This window comes from Rhinolophus sinicus, chromosome 12 (genome assembly GCF_057876585.1).
Source record: "Rhinolophus sinicus isolate RSI-liver-muscle chromosome 12, RSI-T2T, whole genome shotgun sequence".
Lineage (NCBI taxonomy): Eukaryota > Metazoa > Chordata > Mammalia > Chiroptera > Rhinolophidae > Rhinolophus > Rhinolophus sinicus.
The window spans coordinates 14,503,387-14,528,071 of record NC_142512.1 but is presented as its reverse complement, the minus strand read 5'-3'; the positions used below and the strand labels follow the sequence as shown (position 1 = coordinate 14,528,071).

Below are 24,685 nucleotides of genomic sequence, written 5' to 3'. Positions count from 1 at the left end.
CTAAAGCTCATCTGTGCTGCAGCTGAGGCCTTCATGGTGGGAGCCTGTCAAGCACACGAACAGCGGCAGGAGGAAAGCTAAGAACCACTATCCTACACAGCAACATCTGAGGGGCTTCAGTTAGGACTTAGGGCCAGGAAAACCTGACTCCCTAAAAGGACTAAAATTGTCTTTATATATATTACATAAATGTATATATGTATAAGTGTGTGTGTACACACACACACACACACACAAACTTGGTAATGGACCATTTCCTTTTTTGTCCTATCTGAGGAAGCTCAGAGATCACCTTTACCCTATAGCAACTGTTTCTCCTATTTTTATCTTTGGTATTGAGTTCTATTTTCCTATCCTTATTATTTGCAAAACTGCTTCAAATCTTTCCTATAGAGATGGGGCATAAAGAAATTCAGTGAGTAAATATTTACACAGCACTTCTTACCATGTTTCCCCGAAAATAAGACCTAGCTGGACAATCAGCTCTAATGCGTGTTTTGGAGCAAAAATTAATAAGACCTGGTATTATATTAATTACATTAATTATATTGTATTGTATTATTATTATATTAAAGACCTGGTCTTACAGTAAAATAAAACTGGGTCTTTAATACAATAAAAATATTATGTTATTGTTATATATTCTTATATTAATTTTTGCTCCAAAAGACACATTAGAGCTGATTGTCCAGCTAGATCTTATTTTTGGGGAAACACGGTGTCAGCAAACTTCTGTAAAGGTCTTTGCCAGAGCCCAGCTCTGTCTACAACTCCATGAACATGAATGAAGAAAGTTCCTTCTATACTTTCCTTTAGTGACCATCGTGCTGCCCAACAGGACCAGGACAGCCAGGGGAGTGCTCAGGACTGAGCTGAGTTTGCAGGGACCTATGCCAAGTCTGTCCTCCTCTTTCTGGGTCTGTCAGTGACCTTGGACAGAGCTCTAGTCCCTCCAGGCCCATTCCTCACTTCTGACTCTGCAATCTTGATTTGCAGGTTCCTTCCAAGGCCCCTTCAGTCCCCTCTACCCTCTGGGGGAGGCAGGGTGAAGAAGGATCTGACTTTACCAGACCCATCCCTATGCTCCCACCCCATCTCCCTCCTCACCCAGGTCCCAAATAATCAGGCCACACACCAGGTTTCAAGTATCTGTCTCTTCCTTTCACTCTCTCAAAAGAAAAAAAATAAATTGCAGAAGGCGGCAGCATTTCCAGTCTTCCCCTGGACACCCAACCCCCAACCCCTGCCCCCCACCCTCCCTCCCACATTCCCACTCCCTAGACCCATCCCTCCCCTTTTCCCAAAAAAAAAATCCCAGGGGAAAAAAAAAGCCACAGTTAGACCTTCCACTCATGCAAACCAGCAAAGAAAAAAGGTGGGGGCATGTGGAAGGCAGGGGACCCACAGTGTAGTCCCCCACTTATCCCCCCAAAAACCACCTCTGAGAAGGAAAAAATGGAAAAAATAAATGAGAAATCAAGGGACATGGGAGTTATGACGTGAGCAAGGGTGACCCCAGACCCTGCCTCAGGAGAGAGCGGAAGCCTGTGGCCCTGCATCCCTGCAGTGGGGTGTTCCTTGGGGGGGCCCTGACTTCTGGAATGTGTGTGGGAGAACATGGGGGAGGGGTGGCCCCCAGTGGGTTCGTGTGTGCGTTGGGGGCGGGCAAGGACAAGGGGTCCTAAGGAGCAAGGGCTGGGGACCAGGAGCCTGGCTCCCCCCAGACCCCAGGTTCCTGGGATTCAGGAGCCCAGTTCTGGGGTGCAGGGATACATGCAGAGGAGTGTCCCCCCTCCAATGGGCTGGATCCAGTTAGAAAGGAAATAAATAAGAAGGGGTGGGAGGGAGGCTAGGGGGTGCGAAGGGCTTGGGCAATTCAGTCCAGACCAAGGGCCCGGGTGATGGAGGCAGGGTGAGTCCAGGCCAAGCCAGGGCAGGAATCAGAGTCTCTCTCGGGCTGGGACCCAGATGTAGGGGCCTGAGAGGTCCTCGATGACACGCTTCACCTTGTGGTAGATCTCCTCAAAGCTGTCGCCCTCCACGATGGCTGGGGGGGGGGAGCAAGGAGTGAGGCCAGATGCCCAGCCAGGGGGGTGTCACCAGCTCAGAGAAAAGGGGCACCTTTTTCTAATTGTCCAAGCCATGATCCATGGAGCTGCACCCACCCAAAGGGGGCACCTCTTTCTAAACCATCCACCCAGTGATCTCCACTTCTTTGCTACCTCCTTTTCCGTTCTTGAATCTGAGCAAAGGCTCATCATGTGCTGGCAATGGGTTGGCTGCAGCCTCACCTGAGAAGCACTCTGTGAATTCCTGCTCCAGCTTGGTGGCTCTGTCGAAGGCTTTGCGGGCTTGCTCCTCTGTGATCCTCTTATTAATCTCTCTGTAGAGAGTGAGAGACATACAGACCTGAGGGTGAGTGGGTACTGCCCTGCCTTTTCCCTCCTCCATCCAAGGATGTTAAATTGCAACCAGTATTTTTCTTATTTGGAGCATGAAACAAAAAATACAATTCCCAATATCCTCTGGAGCCACAGATGACCCCACACACACACACACACACACACACCTGCAACCCACCCCAGCCAGGTATGGCCACTCCAGGGACCTCTCCAGAGCCTCATTCTCCCAGCCTTCAGCCCCAGTGAAGGGATTCAGACTCTAACTCCCAACAGCCCCAGAGGCCTTGGCTTGCCCCAGCAGGTGTGTGCCTCAGGGGCTGCTGGGAGTTGTAGTCCTGCCTAGCCCAAGGAAGAAGAGGGGAGAGGCCTGAGATTTCCTGTATCCTCTGGGTTCCAGCTCTCTGTACAGTTCCCCCTGAAGGGCTGCTGGAGTCACTGCCCAGGATTCTGAACGGGAGAGTTCAACACAGAGCCTTCTGAGGCCCAGGGCCACAGTTGTAGGGGCGCGGAAGGGAGGCCCCCTGGGACCATACTCACAGCACATTCTCCAGGGAGCGGGGGCGGATGAAGATGGCGATAGGGTGCAGGTGGGCCGCCTGCAGCCGCCGCACGGCATTGGCTGAGACATCGAGGATGCAGTGCTTCCCCTGGGGGCAGGCAGGGTGGGCGGAGGGGGACCAGCAGGTGGCGGGAAAGGACAGACAGAGGTGCCAGGACAGGACACAGTACAAGGAAAGGCAGGGCACAGAAGGTTGGCCAAAAGGGAAGTGACATGGATGTCAAAAGACATGTGAGCAGAGAGAGTCAAGGTGGGAAGGGGATACGGACAGACCGAGTGAAAGACAGAGAGAAAAAGGGAAGGGTCAGACAGACAGCAAGGGAAGGGGCCAATACAGAAGTTGGGGATTAGACAGATGGATAGGGGGTGAGGAACAGGCAGGGAGGGGACCCAAAAGAAGGGGCATAGCAAAGCAAGGCAAGAGGGGCAGAGCAGGGTGGGGGTGTGGAAGATGGGCCCGGACAGATGGGGCAAAAAAGCAAAGAAAAAGGAGAAAGGAAGTAGGATAGAGGGAGGAGGGAGGGGAGGATAGACAGAGGACAGACAGATGGAAGGAACAAGGAGAGACAGATGGGAGGGAGGAGGGGCAGATGGAGAAAGGAGCAGTGGAAGGAGAGAGGGCAGGATGGGGGGCAGCAAGGAAAAGGAGGTAGCAGAGGAGTGGAAGAGGGGAGTGGAGACCCCAGAAACAGGTGAGGGGAGAGGATCGGGCCAACGGGGAGTAAGGCAGATGGGAGGGACCGAGGTAGGGGAGGCCAAGCCACCAAGAGCAAGACCATAGGAAGAGAGGAGAAATGGGGCAAGGAGGCGGGAAGGGGAATAGAGAGGGGCCAGATGGCCATGCAGAGTTTGGGGTCAGGAAGCAAGGGAGGGAGGCAGGCAGCAGAGCAGGGCACAAGAGAGCAGGCGGTCAGACAGAGTTGCCCAAGAGGAGGAGAAGGAGGTGGAGGAGCGGAGTCGAGACCCAGCAGGGAAAGACACAGAGAGAAAGAGAGTTAGAGAGAGCTGGAGGAAGGCCATGGGGTGGGGAGAGGGGAGGAGGAAGAGGACAGGGTGCCTGCTGAGCCCTACCTGTTCTGCCACCTCTCGTACAGACTGGACGCTGGTTCCATATAGGTGGCTGTTGTACTGGCCGGCCTCAATGAACTTGTGCGCCTGAATGTCCTTCTCCATTTTCTCCCGGGACGACACAAAGTGGTAATCCCGGCCATCTATCTCATACTCTCGCTTGGGCCGTGTCGTATCTGCCAGGAAGTCACCCCACCCCCCCCAAAGATCTAACCACCATCCCTCTAGCTCAAAAGCTGCCTACGTCAGCCCCCAGAGTGCTCAGCTGGTCCTTCAGTGGAAGGGGCTACTGGGGAGACCAAGACTGAGAGGGACAGGACCACCCTCCCAGCACCCTCTGGGTCCTCCTAGTCTCTGGCCTTGAATGGCGACCGTGGAACATGAGAATGGCTGAGAAGCACCCTTTGCCCAAAAGAGACTCTGCCTATGGCCTTCATGTGCCCCAGCCCTACATCCACCTCCATCCCAGGCCCTGGCACTCACGGGGAACACAGGATCCAAACTTGTCGGGGAACTCAGAGAGAAGGTCATCATTGGCACGGTCCTTGGTGGGCCCGAGGATGATGATGGGGCGAGCATAGTGCACTGAGGGAAGAGAGGCAGCTCAAGCGGATAACAGAGCCAGGGAGCACGAAAGGCTGAGGCCAAGGCAGGGGGCAGGGCTCACCTTCCATCTGCGTCACTGTCTCGTAGCTCAGAACCGAGTCTTCCCGACCTAGTGAGAGGTAGGGCGTCTGCAAGGGGCTCTGAGACAGGGGACTCGAGGCCCCACGTTGCCTTCCTGAGGATATCAAGAGAGGCTCAGGGCTCCTCTCACCTCAGGTCTTCCCAAACTGACCCTACCTACCCTGTGATCCAGAGCTGGAGCCCCAATCCTAGAAAGAAAGAGCGGGCCATGTGGTTGCTTAAGAGTTCACCCCCTGAGTTCCCCACTCTTCCACCCATGCTCACCTCCTCCTCTACCTACCTTGGCCTTTAACCTTGACCACTCCCGTCGCTCAACCCTGTGGGAAACATGATGGGGGATAGGGAAATGCCCAGTGAGGGACCCTACAGCTCCCACCCACGAGACCAGCTGATAACCCCATCTCCCAGCAGTCCCTGGGCCCCTGTGCTCCTAAATGAGATGTCTGCCCCCAAGGTTCCTGGGAGTCATCGTGCCCAGGAGGTCCAGTGGACAGACTCCCAAGAAGTCAGAGGACAGACCCATGCCCTATTGGCTGCCCATCCTGGGGACCTTGGGGGCTTTGGTGCCTGTGGCAGGAAGGCTAAAGGCCCTGGGAGCCTCACCGCCGTTTGCTGGGAATAAAGCCAATGTCATCAGTCTCGCTGTCAGAGTGTACCCGCCGCGCCTGCCACCACTCCTCATCACTGGCGTCGATTACATGCAGCACATCCCCAAAGCGGAAGCTCAGGGCCTGGCTCAGGAAGCCGCAGTCCTTGGTCTTGTCGTAGTCAAACAGGGCCCTGGAGGGCAGGCGGCCATTGGTCAGAACCTGGCTGAGGACTCCAGCTACCCTGAGACCCAGCCCAGAGGTTCAGGGCCAGGAGTCTATAGCAAAGTGTAGCTGCTGATGGCGCTCCCACAGGTGCCGTGGATTCTCAGGAACCCAAGAACTGTATGGGGACCAATAGCTCTACTATTATTCATAATCACCACAACTATTAACTATCATTCAGTCAACGCTGTGTCAGCCATCAGACCAGCTCATGGATTCAGTGCGATTTCTGAAGATCTAGAACACCATCCTCCAGAGAAAGCAGTCTGCAATATGCACGCACGTCACAGTCACAGGGATAACTTGGAATCTGCTCAAATTCTTTTTTTTTTTTTTTAACTTTTTATGTATTTTAAGTGTTTTCCAGGACCCATCAGCTCCAAGCCAAGTAGTTGTTTCAATCTAGTTGTGGAGGGCACAGCTCACAGTGGCCCATGTGGGGATCGAATCGGCAACCTTGTTGTTAAGAGCACCGCGCTCTAACCAGCTGAGCCATCGGGCCGCCTCCGCTGCTCAAATTCTTAAGGAAAAAAACATTACTCTTTGCAGATTCTGGTTACCATTATTAGTATCAAATTCCTGTCAATAAGCCCTAACCCCTGGGGTCAGGACAAGGGGAGGAATGACCATTGAGAGAGCCAGGACAAAGAACAGGACAGTGAGACAGGAAGAAGGAAAGAAATGCCAGGGTTATCCGGCATCATCTGGGACTCAGAAATGACCAACCCTGGGAGCAAACTGGACCCCAGCAGGGAGGGAAGGGCCGAGCAAGGTGCCAGTTTGAGCCAGGTGTCTGGGTGGATGGTAGTGCCATTCAGCAAGAGAGAAAACACTGATTCGGCAAAAGAGAGAGCACAAGTAAGTAAGTGCACAGGAGAAAGAGATGAGCTCGGTTTCGGACATGTTGAATGTGAGATGCCTGTGGGACATCCCAGTAGACGTGTCCAGAAAGCAGATGGCCAGAACTGCAGGTCTGGACCTCCAGGAAGAGGTCAGGCCAGAGCTGACAGCTCTGAAATCAGACAGCCACAGAGTGGAGCAACAGAGGAGGTCGTTTGAGGGGACTGAAGCCCAGAGGAAGAAAAGAGAAGATCTGCAAGACACAGTGCCTACCCCTGGGGAGGACAAGAAAGAGGAGCCAATGGGAGAAGGAACCCTGAGATGGAAGCAAAATGCAACTAAAGAGATAAAGAATGAGAGCGAGTTTTGGTCCACCTTTCCTGGACTGTGTCATCCGAGGATGTGCAGGCAATATTCTGAACAGCTTAGAGATCCCCTGCTCTGTCAGGGGTTAAGCTTTGAGTTACCCAATTGTGGGGCAGCTGGGAGGTCCTAGGGGAAGTGCCAGGGTGACCAGGGGCTAGAAGGCAGTAAGGATACCTAAGGCAAAGGCTGTTTTCCAATTGCTATGGAGTATTCCAAAACGCTAACCTGTGCAGCTGAGCCCATGAACACCAGCTGAGTGTCAGGCCTAGGTGGGGAGGAGGAACCAGGCAGGGTTTCGGGGAAAAGCTGGCTGGAGGACGGGGGTCACACAATGAAACAAACTCAGCCCAGGAAGCATCTGACCTGATGTAGAAACCCCTTTTGGGGTTGCTCCGCAGGGAGGCAGTCCCTGAGCCCAGGCTGCTATTCATGAGCTGTTCCCGAAGGTCGTGGATCTTAGCTTCGAATCGGCTATACTCTGAGGAAAGACAAGGTTCCTGAGCTCTGGCCCCATCCTACTGCCCCCCTCCCTCTACCCCCACTGAAGCCAGAGCTGAGGAGACAGAGTTTTGAGGCTCAGCTTAGCCCACAAGAGAGGGAGCTTCAGGCCTGATACCTTCCGGTTTATACTGAGCGATGATCGTGACAGTCTGACCTGCATTTTTCAGGGCAATGGCAGCCTGCTCATGGCTGGCATTGCGGAGGTCAACACCGTTGACCTAGAGGGAGGAGGAGAGGCTGAGTCACTGGAGATGAACACCAGGCTCCAGCCTACCCAAGCCCGGCCCAAGAGCCCTGGGCCCTGCCCTGAGGGGAGGGGAAGGTGTGGGCAGGGGCTGGCCTTCCCTCACCGAGAGGATCTGGTCCCCCTTCCGCAGCTCCCCACTGAGGTCCGCAGGGCCCCCAGCCAGGATAAAGGAGATGAAGATGCCTTCACCATCCTCGCCCCCAACAATGTTGAAGCCCAGGCCCGTGGAGCCTCGGTGGATGACAATCCTCCTTGGTTCTCGGGGAATGTCTTCTTCCCCCAGCAGGTCCTTGGCTACTGGAGAGTAGCGCCGAGGGGAAGTGGGGGTCATGGCTGTGGGGTAGTCGGTGCCCAGGTAGCTGCTATGACTGATCTCATTGTCCAGGTGCTGGGAATACGCTGAGGGAAGACATGGGAGAAAGAATGACATGGAAATGGATGGAGGGAAAGAGCACCCCCCATCCCACCTTCTCCCTAAGGAACCAGGAGAACCAGACTCAGGTGAAGGGGAAGTTATTCTGCCAGAGATACTAGGATGGGTGGTAAAGGGGGACATCAGATCACAGCAGTATCAGAGGCAGGAATTAACAGGTGACGTCAGGGGTTGGTTCTCCTAGGGGATAATGGATTCGAAGTTACCTGCCCTAGGTATGCCAGGATGATGAAGTCAAGGCAAATGTTAATACCAAGGTTTTGATATTTTCTTTTGGTTGTTTTTGTTTGTTTGTTTGTTTTATCTTGGCCATTCATTTGAAACAATAAAGTCCTTTGTGTAACAGAATTTCCCACGTTCCATTAGGTAAATTCTAATATGGGAAATCACTGCTTGCATCCCTGTGGTGTTAACATGTGCCCCTACCCTGTATCTCCGGTAAACTGGTAATTCATACTAGAGACTTAGTCAGATTCAAGTTCAAATTTTTGGCACTACTTCATAGATGGTGGTATGTACTTTATACTGCATCACCTCAGGATGCAACAACATCTTTTTGTTAGTAAGACTAATTGGCCAGCTCAGGTATTGTCATCCTTTCACCTAAGAGTTTTAGCAGACACTGATGACCACTGCCTGGTTTGGATGTTTCCCTAGGGAGAGCAAAATAGTGATGTTCTACATTTTTGTTTTCCTTTTTGAGGGTGGGAATACTTATTAATGGGAATTCTTCTATAAAAAAGAACTTCCTCACATCAACCAGTTGGTTGGTTACTCTAAAGTGCAGTTTGTACAGGAAAGGGAGAATAAATGCTTGACTTGTTCCCTTTACTTGCCAGGTTTTAGAATGAGTTCCCCAGCATCCTCCAAAGGTACCCATTATTTTGAAGTACCATTACGATCTCATAGATTTGGTTGAAGAGCCCGTAGAAGCCCCTTCAAGTTGGTCCTGTGTCTTTGACATAACCCTAGCAGTCTTAGATATCTTCCTTGACCACTGATGTTATGAGCTCATCTTGTACATTTCCTGCCCAGGATTTGGAATCAAGGAGCCAAGATTCCTTCTGGTAAGTTATGGCATTTAGAAACACTACTATATGATTTTAATACAGTTTTACAATACGATTTCATATTTGGTAGAGGCAGCCATGTCTCATTATTCTTTTCTAAAAACTTCTTAGCTATTCTCCCAAATGTATTTTTCTAGCTGAAATTTAGAATCAACCTGTGAAGTTTCCAGGGAAGGTGGGGGCGGGCAGGGACATTAAAATTATGATTAGGATTGCATAAAATGTATAGATTAATTGGACAGGGTTGAGATCTTCAGCATTTAAGTTTTTCCATCTGGAAGCATGGTGTGACTCTCCATTTCTTCCAGTTTTCTTTTATGTCCTTCAGTAAAGTTTCTTCATTTCCTTCATATAAATCTTACGTACATCTTGTCAAGTTCACATTTGCAAAAATGTTATAGAATTTTTTTCTATGGCAAAAGGGATCTTTTTACCCATTCCTTTTTCTTATTGTTGGGAAGTTACTAATTCTTGTAATTTTTCTTATATATGGCCACATTCTTAACCATATTATTTCTAAGTTTTTTCAGTTAATTCACTTAGATTTTAATCTAGATAGACAATAATATGATTTATAAATAAGAACAAGTTTATTTCTTCTTTTTCAAACGTAACATCTATTTATTCTTCTGGCCTCACTACACTGCCTAAAATCTCTAAAACAGTGATTCTCTAGCAGGGTAATTTTGCCTCCCAGGGACTATTTGGCAATGTCTACAGACATTTTTGGTTGTTCTGACTGGGAGGGGTACCATTGTCGTCTGATAGACAGAGGCCAGAGATGCTGTTACATCCTACAATGTACACAACAACCCCTACAATCAAGTCCAAAAACAACAATATCAACATTGAGAAATGTTGCTCTAAAACAATGTAGCATAACAGCAGCAATAAGAGGTATCCTTGCTTAGTTCCTAACTGAATGGACATGCTGCTAGGATTTTATCATTAGGAAATGTTTGTTGTTGGTTTCTGAAAGCTATTCTCAGCACATTAAGGAAAATTCCTCTGTTCCTAGTTTACTAAGTTTTCATATCCCAAAACAGATGCTGAATTTCATCAAATGCCTTTCCCACATCTATTTGAAATGAACTTAAGGTTTTTCTCCCTGAACTTTTTAATACAATGAATCAAATTAAAAGGTTTTCTAATATGAAACCACCTTTAGTTTTCTGAAACAAACCCTACTTTGTGACAATGTGATTCTCTTAATATGCTACTGTGTCTGGTTTGCTACTATGTCATTATAAACATTTACATCTCTATTCAGAAGCAAAGTTGGCCTATACTTTCTTTTACACTATCTTTGTAACCATTTGAACTGCCCTTATAAAATGTGAAACTTTTTTATCTTTTCCTATACTCAGAGAAAGCATAAGAATAATCTATTCCTTGAGGATTTGATAAAATTAGCCATAGAACCATCTGGGCCTTGTGCCTTCCAGGGGAGAGGCTGTTGACAATATTTTCTAGTTCTTCTATGGTGACCGATTTTCCACCTATTCTCCAAATACAGGCAGTGGCAGAGGTTGTACCTATTTCACAGGGAGCATCTGAAGAGGAATGGTCACCGGGGATGTCATAGGGCTAGCTGGGATCAGTCATGGGGAGCTTTGGGGTTTGGAGGGCTCTCACAGGTTGTGATGTCTGGGGGAGCATAGCTGTCACTCAAGTAGGCATTGCTGGGCTTGGCCACCTTTAGGTAGACAACATCATACGTGTTCTTCAGGGCTGCCACAGCATCCTCATGCATGACGTCCTCCAGCCCCACACTGTTGACCTGGGGTCAAGGGAAGCAGAGCTCAGACAGGAGCCAGAAACAGCCTCAAGATAGAGACACACCAGTGAGCTGATAAGGAAGCCTGGGCCCGCTCAGGGCCAGCAGGCGAGACCCAAGTGTGGGCTAGAAAAATGATGGGGGTCCTCACCGCCAGAATCTTGTCTCCAATCTGCAACCTTCCGTCCTTGTGGGCTGCACCCCCTTCGATAATCTTGGTTACATAGATGCTATTATCTCCAGGGATGTGCTGGTTCCCTACACCCCCTGCGATGCTGAAGCCAAGACCTGGATGGAGCCGAGGGTAGAGATGGGTGCCCAGGTGCTTGGGAAGCAGGCCTTGACAGGGGACATTAGACATGGGGGTGGCAACATAATGGGTTACTACCTTTAGGCCCCTTGATGAGCTTGATCTCCATGAGCTTCTCAGCTGGGGGCTTCCGGCGCATGACGTAGAGGCGAACTATGGAGCCGGCCTCCTTGAGGGCCTCCACAGCAGCTGAGTGGGTCACCTCCCGCACATCCACTTCATTTACAAACAAGATGCTATCGTTGACCCTGAGGGCAGCAAGGTGGGCCTGAGCCAGGAGCTTCCTGCCGCCCTGGCCCTTCCTTTCAAGGGAATCAGCATCCTAACCCCTGTTTCCTCTCCCCACCTGAGGCGGCCATCCTGGGCTGCAGCCCCGCCGGGAATGATCTTGGTGATGAAAATGGATGGGTCGTCACCGATGTGTGGGTTGTCAGTGCCACCTGCGATGCTGAAGCCCAGACCCGAGTTACCCTGGGCAGAAGGAGGAGAAGACGGTCAGCTCCCCTCACTACCCACTCTTGATAAGGCAAGTGGGGAGGAGAACGGATTTGGGAGCTGTGACCAGAGCAGGAAGGGACAAGGTTAAGAGGCTGACCACGTGGAAAACATGGGCACAGAGAGAAGCACAGACAGGGAGCAAGGGGACCTCGGGTGAAGGAGCCTGCTCACCCTTTCCAATGTGATCTCCTCGTATTCCATTTCCCCCTCGGTCCCGTTCACCTGCAACTCCAGCATGGACCAGAAACACAGAAACAGTGAGACAGACATTCCTACCTGAGAGCCTGTCCCTCCCCTGCTGCTGGGACCCAGGCTCTCCCTCTCTCCCTCCTTCCTTCTGCAATGGCTCCAAAATCTAAACAACTCACATATCCTGGGGCTTCTAGGGTGTCTGTGTTGACAATCACAGGGGGAGAATTGGCCTGTGAGGGAAAAACAGGAGATGAAAAACTGCCTGAGCCTCGTCTCCAGAGGCAGTCGGTAACCAAGAGTCCTAGCAGCCTGGCTACCCTTTAAGCCTCTTAACCAAGCCTGCTCTGCTACCCTTAAGAGTCCCTCAAGGACCCAGCCTCAATCCATATTACATATACTTACATGCACACGTGTGTGGACCTAACTCTGCCCAGCCCAGACCCCCTGCATGTGTAAGGAGGTATCTGAGAAGCAAGGAAGGAGACAGCCAGACGGGTGGGGGGGGCAGGGGGGAGAAGCAGCAGATGGTAATGGGGGGAGCCTCTCACCGGATGTAACACCACAGGGTGCTACATGCCTTATGTACTATACACATACACCCCAGGGATTGTGTCCACTGGGTCCTGGCCCCCTTGCTGCCCTTATCCCTGTCCCTATCCACCCACATAGACCCTGATACCTTCATAACCCTCCCTCAGATTTACCCCTCACCTTCACACATATCTGCCCTAAGCCCTGGGCCCTGGGAATCCCGGGTTCCCCCACATGCAGGGCCTTCCCTCTCTCTCGCCCACCCACCATCCAATCCACCCCTTCCTCTAGGGACTCTGTTGCCTAGCAACAGTATCTAAGCCGAGCCCAGGCCTGGGGAGACCCACCTCCTGGAGGTCCTGTTGTCAGGACAACGGGAGGGGATGAGGCGTGGCCTAGGCACGACCAGATTCTCCCACTCAGAAGGGATCCGGTAGCCCCGCCTCTCCTGCCCTGGGCCCCGCCCCCCCTTAGCCGGCCGAGAAATACACGCTGAAGAGGTTTGTGGGCCCTGCGCATCATGAATAACCTCCCTTCCTCCCTCCCCTACGCCCCTCACCCTACGCAGTGCAAAAGGCGTCAGGAGGAGTGGTGAAAGACATCCGGGTACTATCTTCTCATCTATTCCTCCCCCGCCCCACTTCATTCAGGAAAGGGTTAAAGTGGGGCGTTCACAGGCCTCTGACGTCAGTCACCTCCAAGCACCAAGGTCTCTAGACTCCGGGGCGGGACCAGCTTTAGGCCCGTCCTAGGGGCTTCCCCAATTGCCAGGGCAACGGAAGCCACGTCTCCATGGCAATGGGGGGAGGTGGCCAAGAGCCTCCTTCCTGGGTCCCAAACCTACCGCCTCCTTAAACAAATATTTATTTGGAGCCTACCAAGCAAGCGGGAGGCACGCTTCACGATTCCCCAGACTCCTCTTTTCCCCTCTAAAGGGGTCTCTCCTCTCTCCTACTGCTGTTTCTCAATACTACACATTACCATTTTCAAGACCTATAATAGATTTCACACCCATACATCTATTAACACCGTCCTCCAACCTTCAAATCTCAGCAAGTGCTGTTGTCCAACCAACAGCCACTAACACCAAAATCTTATCCACATGTCCATCCTCCATCCAGCAGTCTACCGTCAATCCCCACCCCCATCCCAGGACCTCCTTCCTCAGACCTTATCCTTTATCCGGGACTATCTTCACCTGCTTCTGATCCCTCTCTACCGCATCCCACATCCTCCATCTACATCCCTGTCCCACCCTTCAGTTTCCATCTTTGAAACCCAGCCTCCATTCTCCATCTGCTTCCCTGTCCCTGTCCCACCTTCTCGCCCTATCCCTTTTCATTCTCCTGTCCTCATCCTCCATCCTAACTTCTGATTCCCTGGAGAAATCAGCACCACTCCCCTTACCTCATCTACAGACCCTCAAGATTCTGTCCCCAAATCACAATCCTTCATTCTCAACCCATTCCCCATCTCCTCTGAAAATTGGGATTTCTCCTGTCCACCAGCTCAGGCCTTGTCCTGAGACCTCCCTCCCACGCTTAGGCCTCCAGCACTTCATCCTTCTACTTCACTCTGTTACCTGAGCTCTGACTCCCACAGTCTCTAGCACTGCACTAACTGTCACCTCTTAAGCCCCCCTTCTCTCATCTTCCCCCTCCTCAGAGAGTTAATGGCCTCATCTCTAGTCTTCTTTCCTCCACTCCTTGCAGCCCTCAGAGTTTCTGAGGAATACTCTGCACTATCTCCCCATCTCCAGGGCCTTACTTTCCTTCTCAATCAGCTCAACCTGCCGCCCTGATTTCAGTCTCATCCCATTCTGTCCCCTGCCCTGGGACCCTTATGTTGTCTCTCCGTTTTGCTACAAGCCAGAAAATGGTCTCTTTCTCTCTTTCTCTCTCTCCAACTCGTCTGCCAGCCACCTCCTTCTCACCCCAGAACCTGCTGCTGCCCATGACCTGACTCCTCATCCTTTGGCTCAGAAACACCCTCCCCATCTTCTTGGTTAACGGCATCCCCCTTCCCAAGCCATCTCACAAGATCCTGGAATCCCAGGCCTGACCGCACAGTGTTCCCCTCAGTCTCACAGCTGGCCTGGTGTTCTCCATTCCTCCCCATCCTGTTCCCCCAAGAGGAAACTGAAGGGGAAGAAGATGGAAAGTGGACTGAAGGATGGAAGGTCTAAGAAACAAGGCCTCTCCAGGACTGGAGAAGGAAAATCAGAGGAGTAGAAGGGGAAACAGGTGGTGGTAAATAATAATGGGGGGGACAGACAGGGTACAGAAAAAACATCTGGGTGGAAGTGAGAGTCCAAGAAGATAAGAGAGGGGAGGCATGGGAGGAGGGAAGTGATGAACAGCAAAGGGGGTAAGTGGGGGAGGGAGTAAGCTGGCTAACTGAGGAATAGGACTGATCAGGCCACAAAGGGCCTGAGCTCCGATCAGGGAAAGGGAGGAGAGTGCGTGGGAGGAAGAGAGAGACAACATCAAGAACCAGCCAGCCAGCAGGGAGGGAAAGGCAGTGAGGAGGGGAGGGAGCACAGGAGCAGACCAAAGGCAGGGGTAGGGGACAGAGGCAGAATGGCCCTACAACTAGAAGTCTCAGGCCAGACAGAAGGACCAGGCTGGAGACTAGGGGGACAGGGAGAGCCAGGTCCAGGGGCTGGAAGTGGAGGGGGTGGGGAGGCAGGGATGGGACAAGAGCAAATGAGGACAGCAAGAGCTCTGAACAGACTTTGGACACGAAAACAGAGGTGGGGAGTGTGAAGGAATGAAAAGGGCCTAGGCTTGGTGAGCATCCTGGGGGATGCACACATCTCTACACACTTGCACACAGACATGCAGACACTCACTCAAAGGGATACAGACACAGAAACGCATGCGCGCGCGCGCGCGCGCGCGCGCGCACACACACACACACACACACACACACACACACACACACACTGGTTTTAAGCTCTACATCCACTCCACTTGCCTGTCCTGTTTCTTTTTTGTGGGAACAAGGTGTTTCTAGCTCCCCAAACATCCCCTCCCCCAGCCTCCAAGAACCCAAGCCCCAGTCCCCCTGACCCAGCCTCCTCCCACCTACGGCATAGCCCTACCGGCTGTCACCCTACCGGCCCTCGGGGGGTGGTCGTAACTCCGAGGTTCCAAGGGCCGCACTGGGGAGGGGGCCGCCCGAGTCTCCTACCTTGCGGGGGGAGAGGTGGGCGTGGCCCACGACCCCACCGACGGGGCCTCGAGGTGGGACAAGTTCCTCTCTGCCACGTGCGCCAGCTCGGGGGCGTTTACCTGGTTGGGGAGGTGGGCCGGGCTGTGCTCCAGAGGGGGTGTGTCTTCATCTTGGTAGCGGTATTTCTGGGAATGCGGAGGAAGTGTCACTGGGGCCGACCAGTGCCTGGGGCGCCAGGCTGCCCGCCCGCCACCTCCTCTTCGCCTAGCCAGAGCAGTGCGGAAGGCCCTGGGGCCTGACCAGCTCCTCCCCCTCCCTCTCCTCCAGCCCATTGGTTCCCCTCTCTCCACCCTCCCCCCACAGCCCCCTCTTCTGCCAAGGTTTTGGCACCTCTCAACCCTTCCCAAATCCCAGTCCCATCCCCCAACTCCTCCTCACATCCTAGGACTCCAGCCTTCTACTCAGCACACTCTCTCCTCTGGCCTTTTCATCCCTTTCCCAGGCCTTCATCCCTAAGTCCCTCCATCCTTTCAGAGCTGCAGCCCTTCTGACAGTGGTATCCACATTCTCTACATACATCCCCAAATTCTTTGCTTTTCTATCAATCCTCATCCCACTTCCCTCACTACCTATTTAATCCTCCTACCCATGTTACAACCTCCCTCTTCCAAACTACAGTTGCTGGTCCTGCTCTCCATTCTATCCTGCCACCCCACCCTCATTGCCTCAGTCTCCCCACTGCAGCCTCTACCCCGTGAGACTGGTTTTCCAGCACCCTGCATGCCCAAGGCAGGGACCACAATCAGGCCCTTCAACTAGCAGGTACTTGGCATCAGCCCCCCAGACAGGACAAAGCTAAACCTGGCCAGTTCTTCCTCTAAAAGTCCCCCTTTGCAAGTAGTCAACAGAGAGGCCAAGAGTCCAGCCCCACCTTTACAAATGCCCACAGCCCAGCCAGGTAATCAGATGTACTACAAGGGGATGGGGGAGGAAAGAGGAGGACAGAGGCAGTAGGGCTAAGGAGGGGGCCAGGAATGGGTACCAGGTTCCAGGTTCCCTGACTTGGGAAGGGGGTAGAGTGCTGATCTTCAGGGTAAAATCCTGGTCTCCCTCAGGTCTTTTGGAGTGAAAGACCCAACATGACCCCCTGACTCCTTTCCCAACTAACCACCTGCCATCTCAAGGGCCTACCGTGCTAGCTTAATAGGAACACCAGTAAAGGAGATTAACTGGGGGCCAGAGAGAGAGGAAAAGGGCAGCTGAAGACAGGACTGAAGGGCAGCAACCCTGCCTGGGTCCTCCTACATCTGCCTCTGCCCTCATGCTGCTCCCCTCCTCAGGAGCCGGCCCCCCCTGAAGCAGACCCTCCCAAACTCCAGGATCAAGGAAGGAAGAGAAGGGTATCATGTGCAGGGCTCCCTCAGGGACTGGGGAAGACTGAATATACTCCCCAGGACATGTGGGTAAAAAGAGAAGGCAGAATTTCCCTCTCAAAAAAGTGTCTGAGAAGCTGAAAGTACCCCAACATTTGGTGGTCAACAGTTGCAAAGTCCAACTGGAAGAAGCTTATCAAGGTCAACTCCTGATACTAGAAATAAGATTCTGAAATTTCTGAAGATGATGAACCAAGGCTGAGGATGTAACTCAACTTCGGCTATAGCTGAGGGTGCAGTAAGGGACTCGGAGGAGGGAAATAGTACTGGCAACGTGAAGACAGACCCAGGACACAGAGACAACTAGCATCAAGAAATACCTCGATGCATTTGAAGAGCCTTAAAGTAGGAAAACGGGCATGTGAAGCTACACTCCCTTTCTGGACCACAGACTTGGAGAGAGAATCCTGAGCTCCAGTTTCAATACCATGGACACAAAAAGCAGACAAGGAAATGGAGGGGGGGGGGGGGAGTATAAACTACATAATCCTCCTCAAAGGTGGGGCCATCTTGGATAACAGAATTAGATGAACTGAGAAAGGTTGTTCGTTCCACACCCTGAAAAGGTGGTCTTCAGCCTGGACAGTGCAAGAGCTGAGGGACAGTGCCCCAGAACTGGAGGGTCCAGGGAAAAAGGGAAGAGGTAGCCCTCCTCTCTCCCTTCACAATTCCCTGCATGATCAACAAAGTGGGCCCAAGGGTTTCAGCTTCAAGTTTTGGAGTTCTGGAGAGGGTCTGAGCCCAATACCCCACCATCTTCACCCCACCTCACAGAAAATTCCTGAATCTGATGATGAAATGTCAGGGTGCACATAAAGAAAATGGAAGCATGGAAAGAGACATTTCATCGTTTATTCTAGAGAAGAAATGAAGGTAATTTTTTTTTTTTTTACCACAGTGAGACTGCAGACATCTCTCCCTGTACCCCTCCAAAGGGGGGGGGGGGAGGGTTGTCCAGAACTGAGGACAAGGCTCCTCCAGATTCGGAGACAATGTTACAGAAATGGGGAACAAGGAAAGAATACGAAGTTCCCAGGATGTGGTTGAAGGAGCTTAGAGCCTATGTTCAGCACTTGGAAATTTTCGAAATACATGTAGTAAGGGGGGAAAAATAAAGGAAAGCCGTCTGGAGGGGTAGGGGTGGGGGAGAGTAATTCTGAAACTGCAGACTGGGAGGTGGGAATGGGATCAGCACCTCTCAGTCCCAGAATACATGACACCTAAAACAGAACAGGCAGGAAAGGAGGATCCCTTCTTTTACCCTACTGGGACTCAGGGCCCAGACCTGCGACAATTCGGATGCTATGGGGTGCAAGTCTGAACCACCAATATACTTGGGCATAAGACAAGTAAAAGGCCTGGGGGTCGCTGTTGTTCCTTCCCCCTTGGCCCCCTCCTCACTGGAGACCCAGTTGCACAGAATGACCTGGAATCGAGGCTTGCACCCCAAAATAGAGGGGTGTGAGTGAAAGTGGATGATGAAAAGAGGGGACACCCACTGCGCTGTCCGCGAGACACTGCAACCCAGAGACCCCGCACCAAGCAGAAGAAACAGCGACAGCTCTTGAAGCTTGCACCCTGAGATTTGGGGCGTCCGGAAAGAAGGGAGCGGGGCCAAAGCCCGTACCGCGGCACGTACCACGCAGAGACACATGGAGGCGAATCTGTTCCGAGCCGACATGGAGAAGGGGAGGGGGACTGAGGGGAGGGGTGGGTGGGAGAGCAAGGGTCCCGGGGTTGGGGGGAGGGGCAGAGGGGCGGGGGCTGCTGCGGCCGTGGCGACTGGAGGCTGCGGCGGGGGGTGGGGGGGGGACAGCGCCTGCGCAGTGCGGGAGAGCGTCACGATGGGAGAGAGGGAGTGAGGGGAAGACCCTCTTAGCCTTCAACTTCCCTTGTTCCAGCTTTTTCTCTGTGGGCTTCACCTTCCACAGTCTACTTCTATCCCGACCCCTTTACGAGCAGAGACACTCCTAAAATTTACCAGTTTATTGCTGTGGTTCTCAGGGACCCCTTATTCCACCTAATCTGCCACACCTGAAATCACCAGGCCCCTAACTATTCCAAACTTCGCCTGACCTCTCATTACTACTGGACTCCCAAGGTGCAGGAAAGGAAGCAGCACTTCCCTCTCATTTTAGAAGGGCCCCCCAAAAACTGTCTCCCACATGCCCCTCCCCCACCTCCCCAAAGATTGTTAATGGTTAATGTGGACAACATCCCCTCAGATGCCAAGACATCTCCTATTCTAACCAGCAGTCCAGCCCCACCTTGTAGCCAGACAAGGGTTTTCAAGAGTTTAAGGACAACAGATCGTGGTCGTGCCCTCAAATTAATCTATCCCTTAAATTATCCCTTTTAAAATCTTATCTACCCCCCTATCCACTAAGAGACCTTGAAATCAGTGCAAATATTACTCTTGCTCTAATGTAAACATCCAAACAAGCAGTCCTCAAATTTGTTTGGGGTCTCCTGTCCAAATCCCTGTATCTCATGAAATACTCATGACTTTCTAATATACCAGTCCTCAATACCACCAGACCCCAATTTCAGGGAATACTTAATGTATCTTAAAGCTGACCCTCCAAATTAAATTGCAACCTCTTCAATTTATTCCCAAACCCTTAAGAGATACTTCCCTATTCCTTTTCTTTACTCCTTAATTTCATACATTACTCCCTTTTCTGGCTGCTCTCCCTGTATCTCAACATCCCCTCCAATCCTTCTGAATTCTGTTAGAAGATTGCTCCCAAATATATCTATCTGCCCCATACTCAGGACCTTAAAAAATATTCACCAAAGTAAGATCTGGCCGGCAATTTGCAGTGACCCACAAATCTTCCAGAACACCCCAAATCGACTGCCTCAGGTCTCTTCAGAGGCTTCCATTTTCTCCAAAACAACTGGACCTGAAAGTATCTCTTCTAAATCACCTCCCACCGAATGCTCACCTTTGCAACTCTTAAAGCCCAGTGAGCAGTCTCTTCAAATCTGTTTCTCTGGCTTCTGTAAAATGCCCACACATGGCAAAGAGGACGGACTTTCCTAGAATCTCGCCTATGCCCCCTCTTTACTATTAACCGGAGATTGTTAGATGCGCCCCAAGATGACCCCCAATGTCCTAGTTTCATATCTTGATAGACTGCTTGGATCCTCAGAGCCAGTGAGTAAGGGTCTGAACTCGAAATTACTCCTAGACTAGCAAGTGCACAGTTCTCCACCAGTGGGCGCCATGACCCATTAAGACCCTCCCCATCCCCCATTTCCTTTTTCCCTCCATTTTCCGTTTCCCTGTTGCCTGGCAACGCAGCAATCAAGGCCTTGGCTGTCGCCTAGCAACCGTCTCCCAGGAACATAGAGCTGAGGTAGGAGGTTGTGCTCTGATGAAATCTGAACAGGCCTCCATCTTAAGAAAATTGAGACGTCAGACCGCCCAACCCCCGGATTCTCCCTTCCAAAGACCCCCGCGCCTCGCAGTGACTTAGGCAACAAGCCCCTCAAACCCTGTCTTCTTTCGGCACAAGGGACCACGTCACGCCCCTGCCAGGCCAGACCTGCCCTCACTTTCAGGTTACCCAGCCCTAAGGCCCCGCCCCGTTCCAAGGGCTGTTGCCCGCCTCCCTTGAGAGTAAGCCAGACCCCGCCCACCCGCCTCCAGGAGACCACGCCTCCATCCACTTCCCGCCCATTTGCTCTCCCACCCACCCCGGCCTCGCCCACACTGTCCCTTCGCCACGCCCCTGTCGGCCAATGAATGAGGCAGTTGGCCAAACTGCCCCGCCCCCGTCATTTTAGCTTTGCCCAATAAGGACCACCCGGAGGGTTTAACCGCTTCGCCTCCTGGGCTCTGGCCAAATATCCCGGGTCTTTCCCCACTTTCCCCCCTCCCCCACTAGTTCTGCTCCGCCCTTCGCCACCCTCGCCCGGCCCTCAAGTCCACCACGCAACCTCAGTCGTCGCCGGTTACCATGGCAACGGCGGCAGCAGCGCGGGGAGAAGGGGGAGGGATGGGGGCGGAGTGGGAGAAAGGGATGCTCAGAGATCGAGAGACACCGGCAGAGAGAGACACACATCGTAAGAATAAGTGTTAGCTGTAAAGGCAGAGTTAGCACAAAGCACAGGGCCTGGCACAAGGTAGTCATTCAATAAATATTCCTTAAATTACTGCGGCAGGAGTCTAAATATAGGCAATGAAAGATGGAGGACTCTCAGATGGAGCTGGGAAGCTCAACGACCGCAAAGCCTAAGCACCCCCTATTTGGGGGGGGGTCAAGAGCCATGTGCCCCCTCCTGGCTCTTCCAGGGCTACCCTCCACTGCCCTGGATAAAGATGAACCACAACTCCCAACAGCCCCACGGGCAGCAATCTTCTAACACTGAGGGATTTTGTGCCTCAAGGCCTTATGGGAGTTGGAGTCCCCGCCATCCCAAGACTGACAAGTTTTCCGGCCAAGGAATGTGGCAACCCTGGGTCTCCATGCCTCTGTAAAACCCCAAATTTATGATCCTCTCTGTGCAAGGCTCCTTACTTAATGGATGCTCAACGTTGGGCTCTATCGAAGAAGTAAGAGTCTGGAAGAGATATGGATAAGCCCCCTTTTCCAGAATGTCAGTGCAGGCAAGCCCCTCACCCTCGCTCACATATGTGTTCACGTGTTGGAAGCAGAGCCCACACATTCCAACTGCCTTTCTGTGTACACCTGCACACGGGACCACAGCCAGGGAGGCTAAGGCTAAGGTGAAAGCTAAGGGCTGGAGACAGGAGGAGCAGAGAACCAGAGGACATTAAAGGAGAGCAGGCCAGAGAAACTGAGGCCCCAAAAATCTACTGAAACTACAAAGGTTGGGAAAAAGAAGCAGCGTAGGAGAAAGCTCACAGAAAAGGGGACCAGCAAGTAGCCCTGGAGATGGGATGGGGGCTCCAGACCTAAAAGTCCTCAGCCCTCAACCTCTTCCATCCATGTTCACACGCACACGATGCATGTGTACACACATGTGTGAGTTTGTGGCAGGGAACATGTGTGTCCTCAACTCCCTCCTCTGAGAAGCTGCAGTTCCCACTAAATATAACCCCCTCCCCAGCCAGTGACTCACCCAGACCCCGCCTCCCCGGCCCCCACTTCCTGTCCCACCCCCCAACCCCCAGCTGCCTGCCACCCGCCCAAGCCACCCTGCACACACCAAGCATCCAGATTTCCAGTCCCAGAGTCTCACAGCCAAGACCTAGGTATTCTGCATCCACCAGGAGCTTGCTGTGCTCCCCATCCAAGCTCTTCTTCCCTTTCCAGGCTCCAACCACAGGGACACCCTAGTACAGATCCTCACTGCTGCCAGTCCAGCCGTCCTATTTCTTTTCACTCCAGTCACCTTAAATCCAGGTGTCCTCCCTGACTATGATCCCAAGTGTCAGGGGTAACAGGAACAATCCCCTCCATCTGCTCTTCTCCCTCTTTCTCAACCAGGGGTAGATAAGAGTGTGGGAGGAGATGGGGGTATTGGGCACCTACTTGGGCCACCCCCAAATTTTGCACCACCCACCTGGTCCCCCTCTTCAAATACCCTCTCTTCCAAAACCTCAGGAGCTGGCAACCTCAGCTGCTGCAACCTTCTGCCTCCCATGGGAGTGCCCCAGATCCTAACCTCACCTGGTCCATTCCCTCAGGTGAATGTCAGGCCCCAGCTCTCTGACAACTCCCAGCTCTCCCCATTCCATGTGACTGCACCCTAAATTAACAGTTTCCTCAAATTAAGAGCACCCCCAAATGTATCTACCAGGAGATGCTGGTTCTATATACTGAAAGCAAGCCCCTTCCCACAGTCTGATACCCCCAGACCAGCCAGGCACTCGCAACCAATAACTTCCTACTCCCATGCCATGCCAGAAAACCCCTGAAATTGGACAAGGCACATGGAAGCCAGCTTGTTCACCAGGAGGAAAGACGACCCCCCCCACATAGTCAACCTTCTAACATACACAAGCAGGATTCCCATGTGAGCCAGGCTTCTCCTTAAATAAGTCTCCCTCAAACATTGTTGGTGAACCCCAAAACCTACCAGACCCCCAAACCACAGAACACCCCAAATTTTCTACTTCTACCAAAGAGATCACTCCAGGGGGCACCTGTGGCCAAACCCAGCGTTTTCTCAAATGGAAACCCCAAAACTAAATTAGGACCCCAAATACATCTTCTGATGCTCCCCAGCCCCAGATTAGACCTAACCCCTCCCCACAAACTCATACCCTCCCCCCAGTTTAGTGTCCCCCCCATCAGGCTTACCTTGGTTGTCACTATACAGAGACAGTCCATGTTGGGGGGCCTGGCCGCGGTGGCGGGTTAGGGGCTCTGACTTCATCGGAGTTTTGTTCCTGCCCTCCGTGGGTTCTCACCCCTCCCCCCTCCGCACCCCACTTTTGCAGGGGGAGCCAGGATGGGGGGAGGGGTGAGAGGGGAAAGAGGGTGTTGGAGAAGGGAAGGGTAGGGGAGCGTGGGAGGGAGGGGAAGGGGGCCCTAAAAGGGGGTCCCCTATAGAGGGGAGGGGGCTTGGGGAGCACACCCCGGTTCTCAGGAGGGGCGGGGGCACCGGGGGCTGGCAGCCCCGGGGCTCGGGGGCTGGGGCATGAGCTGAGGTGGGGGAGGGAAACTGGATTTCGGGGAGCCCCGGGGTGGGGGGGTGTCTTGCCTACTGGCCAGAGGCTAGGGGCCTTTGCAGGGGAGGGGGGGGGGCTTGGAGGCGGCAGCGGCCGAGGGAGCGCTGAAGCTGAGGAGGGAAGGGGAGAGAGGAGGAGAGAGGAAGCAGGGGGAGGGAGGGAGGGAGCGAGGAGCCAGAATGGGGGGGGTGCCTTGGCAGAGTTAACTCCTTCAGTGCTGGCAGGAACCCGGATAATGGGAAAGGATATGGAAGCAGAAGCGGAGAGGCCCTGAGGCAAACATGGAGACCTGGCCAACCACCAGCAAGGACAGCAGACATGACGAGGGTGGATTTCATTTATTAGAGGAGAAAGCACCCATAGTTGGGCTGGGAGCACCCATGTTTGTTTAAATACTGGACAGGCCATGGCAGGGCGTAGGGCTGAGGGAGGGGCTGGCAGGAGGGAATCCCAGGCTTAGTTCTCCCTCAGGATTCACAGAAGGAAACCCAAAAAGTAATTATATCCTGTACTCTTTAGTGCCAGAAATGGGGGCAGGCAAAGGAAAGGAGGAAGCCAGAGGGAGAAGGGGCTAAAGGACAGGAGAGTGCATTCTTTGTCCCCCTAACTCAGGATTTGTCCCCAGGATCCCAAAGTCTCAGTTCAATATCAGGAGTACTTTGCTTACCCCTTCAACCCTGCCTACTCCCTCAGGAAGTCAGACCCCCACCCTCACCCCCTTACCTGATTCTCTGAGATGGAAGCCTCATAATAGTCCAGGATGTCTGTCACAGGAACAGCACTGAGTTACCCTCCCCCACCCCTGCCTCCCTGGCCACCCCTGCCATCACTTCGCTTCCTTCTTTCTGGTAAGGGAGGAGCTCCTCTAGCCAAGGCTAGTGGATAGTCCCTCAGGGAGGGACACTGTTAGCATGACCCCTGCATGAAACTCCTGCTTGGACCAAATAATCTCCAGGCTCCCAACCAGCCCCCAAATTCAGTAATTGCCCTCACGAGCTTAGGCCAGACCATTCCACCATTGCCCCTCAGAAAACTGGGACTACTCACCCAGCAAAGCCTGGAAGAGGTCACTGTGCAGCACTGTGAGGAGACGGGGTGCCCATCGCAATAGTGGGGGAGCCAGGAGCCAGAGGGCTGAC

General features: G+C 52.7%; 1 protein-coding gene across 3 annotated transcripts; it reads right to left on the bottom strand.

Annotated features, from left to right (window-relative positions):
• Positions 1-1,139: 1,139 nt before the first annotated feature.
• On the bottom strand, positions 1,140-23,335 carry DLG4 (discs large MAGUK scaffold protein 4). Of its 3 annotated transcripts, none has more exons than XM_088801949.1 (20): positions 23,176-23,335; positions 15,587-15,652; positions 11,939-11,992; positions 11,742-11,801; positions 11,419-11,543; positions 11,151-11,320; positions 10,914-11,050; positions 10,621-10,765; positions 7,586-7,881; positions 7,351-7,453; positions 7,098-7,212; positions 5,320-5,496; positions 4,997-5,033; positions 4,877-4,904; positions 4,697-4,744; positions 4,513-4,614; positions 4,033-4,205; positions 2,940-3,049; positions 2,292-2,383; positions 1,140-2,047 (listed from the first exon to the last, which is right to left on the bottom strand). In XM_088801949.1, exons 1-20 carry the CDS (start codon positions 23,203-23,205, stop codon positions 1,941-1,943), a joined length of 2,175 nt encoding a protein of 724 aa, XP_088658075.1. In that variant the 5' UTR covers positions 23,206-23,335; the 3' UTR covers positions 1,140-1,940. The 3 variants fall into 3 exon arrangements, with proteins under 3 accessions (XP_088658075.1, XP_088658076.1, XP_019600661.3); XM_088801950.1 differs by having other exon boundaries at positions 11,742-11,792; XM_019745102.3 differs by lacking the exons at positions 15,587-15,652; positions 23,176-23,335 and adding an exon at positions 15,486-15,504.
• Between the last annotated feature and the right edge of the window lie 1,350 nt (positions 23,336-24,685).

Coding starts and splice junctions, on each gene's coding strand:
- DLG4 (XM_088801949.1), bottom strand. CDS start 23,205: ATGGACTGTCTCTGTATAGTGACAACCAAG. Junction 5,497..7,097: donor AAAAGGGGTTTCTACATCAG/GTCAGATGCTTC, acceptor CCTGCCCTCCAG/GGCCCTGTTTGACTACGACA. Junction 4,206..4,512: donor GTTTGGATCCTGTGTTCCCC/GTGAGTGCCAGG, acceptor ACTTCCTGGCAG/ATACGACACGGCCCAAGCGA.